Source organism: Tupaia chinensis, unplaced genomic scaffold (assembly GCF_000334495.1).
Source record: "Tupaia chinensis unplaced genomic scaffold, TupChi_1.0 Scaffold000201_1, whole genome shotgun sequence".
In the NCBI taxonomy this organism is placed as follows: Eukaryota; Metazoa; Chordata; class Mammalia; order Scandentia; family Tupaiidae; genus Tupaia; species Tupaia belangeri.
Window position 1 is genome coordinate 2827400 of NW_006159676.1, and position 2320 is coordinate 2829719.

The window sequence follows — 2320 nt, forward strand, 5'->3', positions numbered from 1 at the left end:
CCCGGCTCCTGCTGGCTGGTGAGGTCAGAGATGAAGCCCGGAGCCGGCGCGGCCATGGTGGCGGCGGCGGAGAGGCGGAAGCACTCCCGGCGATTGCCAGTGCGCCTGCGCGAAACCCGGCCCTGACAGAAGGGTTTGCTTGAGCTCGGCCGCCTCTGACACATGCGCAGTCTTGCAAATGAAGCCAGGACAGAACCGGGCAGTGGGGCCGGCTTCCCATTGCTTATTTGCTAGGGCGGGGTTCAGGCGGGTGGAGTCTGGAGACAATCCTTTGGGGACCAAGAGGGTGGCGTAGTATTGGGGTGACGGGAGCTAATTCAGGGAGATTTCCCAGTGGAGGACCCATTTTGGAGGGGTCTGGAGTTCCCGCACCCTTTACCCTTGGTGTTCATTAGCTTGCTTGCTTGCTTTCTACTTTCTTTTCTTTCTTTCTTTTTTTTTTTTTTTTTGTTAAAGAATTGTTTTATTTAACATTATTTATTTACTTTTTTTTTTTTTAACTTGACCAGAGAGAAAGTGAGAAAGCAAGCTGCCAGTTCCGGGACTCGAACCCTGTTCAATTATGTGGGAGTTCAGTACCCGTAACTACCAGGCCACCTGTCGGCCCCTGTTAAGTTTCTTAATGAAAGTTAAGACGCTGGGCTCTCACATGGCGAGCTGCAGTTCAAGTCCCAGACTTGCTTGCTTACTCACGTTCTCAGCAAATCAAAAAATAATATATAATTTAAAAAGAATTTTTAATTTAATTGCATTTATTATTATTCTTCAATTTGAGAGAGACAGAGAGAAAGAGCAAACTGCCAGGTCCAGGACTCGAACCGTGGTCAGGCATATAGGAATCCAGCACCTCAACCACCATGTTGCTTGCCAGCCCCAATATACAATTTTTTTTTTTAATAAAAATGTTTTTTTTTTAGAGAGATTTTCATTATAGGGTGCATGTGCTCACCAGAGAGACAGAGACAGAGAGAGTGAGAAGTCACACCCCACAGGGGATGGGAGTTGAAGGGATGGCCACACTGTAATCCCTTCTCCTCTATTCTCCTCTCGGGATCTTGGGCATGCACGCACACGTGACTGGCCCGTGGACACCAACATGGGCTGTATGGGAGTCCAGCGATGTAACCACTACGCCATCTGCTGGTCTGCCAGAAAATATTATTTGCCCACGAAAAGGAATGAAGCTTTGTTTCAGCCTAGAAGGTGGATGATGCTCAAATGCATGACTCTGAGCGACAGAAGACAGACACCAAAGGCCACGCCGTGGGTGGGATCCATTGACGTGACATATCCAGAAGAGGCAGATCCCATAGAGACAGGAAGCAGGGCCAGCCCCTAGCCCAGTGATGAAGGGAACAGGATCCCACACGGCAGACCATGGTTGGAGTCCCAGCCCCCAGGACAACACCAAGCACAAGTGCATGTGTGACCATAATTCCAACCACATAGAGGAATGGATGAGGAATTATGGCATGACCACGTCCAATGTAGAGGTCCTTCCTCTCTGTCTCTTTGTCTCTCTCTAGAAAGTGTATACACCCTCTGGCAATTCGAAACCAGATCCGAGGACCAGCAGATGGCATAATGGTTACGTCGCTGGACTCCCACATAATCAACCATGGCTTGAGTCCCAGACCCAGTAGCTTAAATCTCAAACCGAGTGTGTGTGCGTGTGTGCCCAAAATCCTCAGAGGAGAAGGGATTGTGGCATGGCTACCTCCCCCAGGGGGTGATTTCTCACTTCCTGTCTCTTCATGTCTCTCTGTGAGCGCATGTGACCTATAGCAAAAATCTCTCTCAAAAAAATAAAAAGGGACCAGCAGTTAGCATAATGGCTATGTCGCTGGACTCCCATGTAGTTGACCACAGTTCAAGTCCCGGACCTAGTGGCTTAAACTCACGCCAGGCGCGTGTGCATGCGTGCCCAAGATCCTGAGAGGAGAATGGAGGAGAAGGGATTGCGGTGTGACCATCCCCCCTGGGGGTGATTTCTCGCTTTCTATTTCTCTGTCTCTGTCTGTCTGGCGAGGGCACACGCCCTATAGCAAAAACCTCTCAAAAAAAAAAAATTAAAGATCTGTGGGGTCAGCAAGTAGCATAGGAATTAACACAGTGGATTCCCACATGCTTGAGCACAGTTCAAATCCCAGACCTGGCAACTTGCTTTCTCACTTTCTCTCTTTGGTGAGGGTACCAAATAATAATGATATTCAATAAATAATTCTATTTTTAAAAGAATTACTTTATTTACTTTACTTATTTATTTAAATTTGACAGAGAAGAACAGAGTCCGGGGGGGGGGGGGGGGGGGGAAAAAGAA

The 2320-nt window shown here is 48.2% G+C and overlaps 1 protein-coding gene across 1 annotated transcript in view; it reads right to left on the bottom strand.

Moving 5' to 3' along the window:
* PGLS (6-phosphogluconolactonase) overlaps positions 1–71 on the bottom strand; it is a gene marked incomplete in the record, with an annotated part of 13582 nt that extends 13511 nt beyond the window's left edge. The window contains 1 exon segment of the mRNA XM_006147180.2: positions 26–71. Within this exon segment, the coding sequence (XP_006147242.2) occupies positions 26–56 (31 nt within the window).
* Positions 72–2320: the final 2249 nt, after the last annotated feature.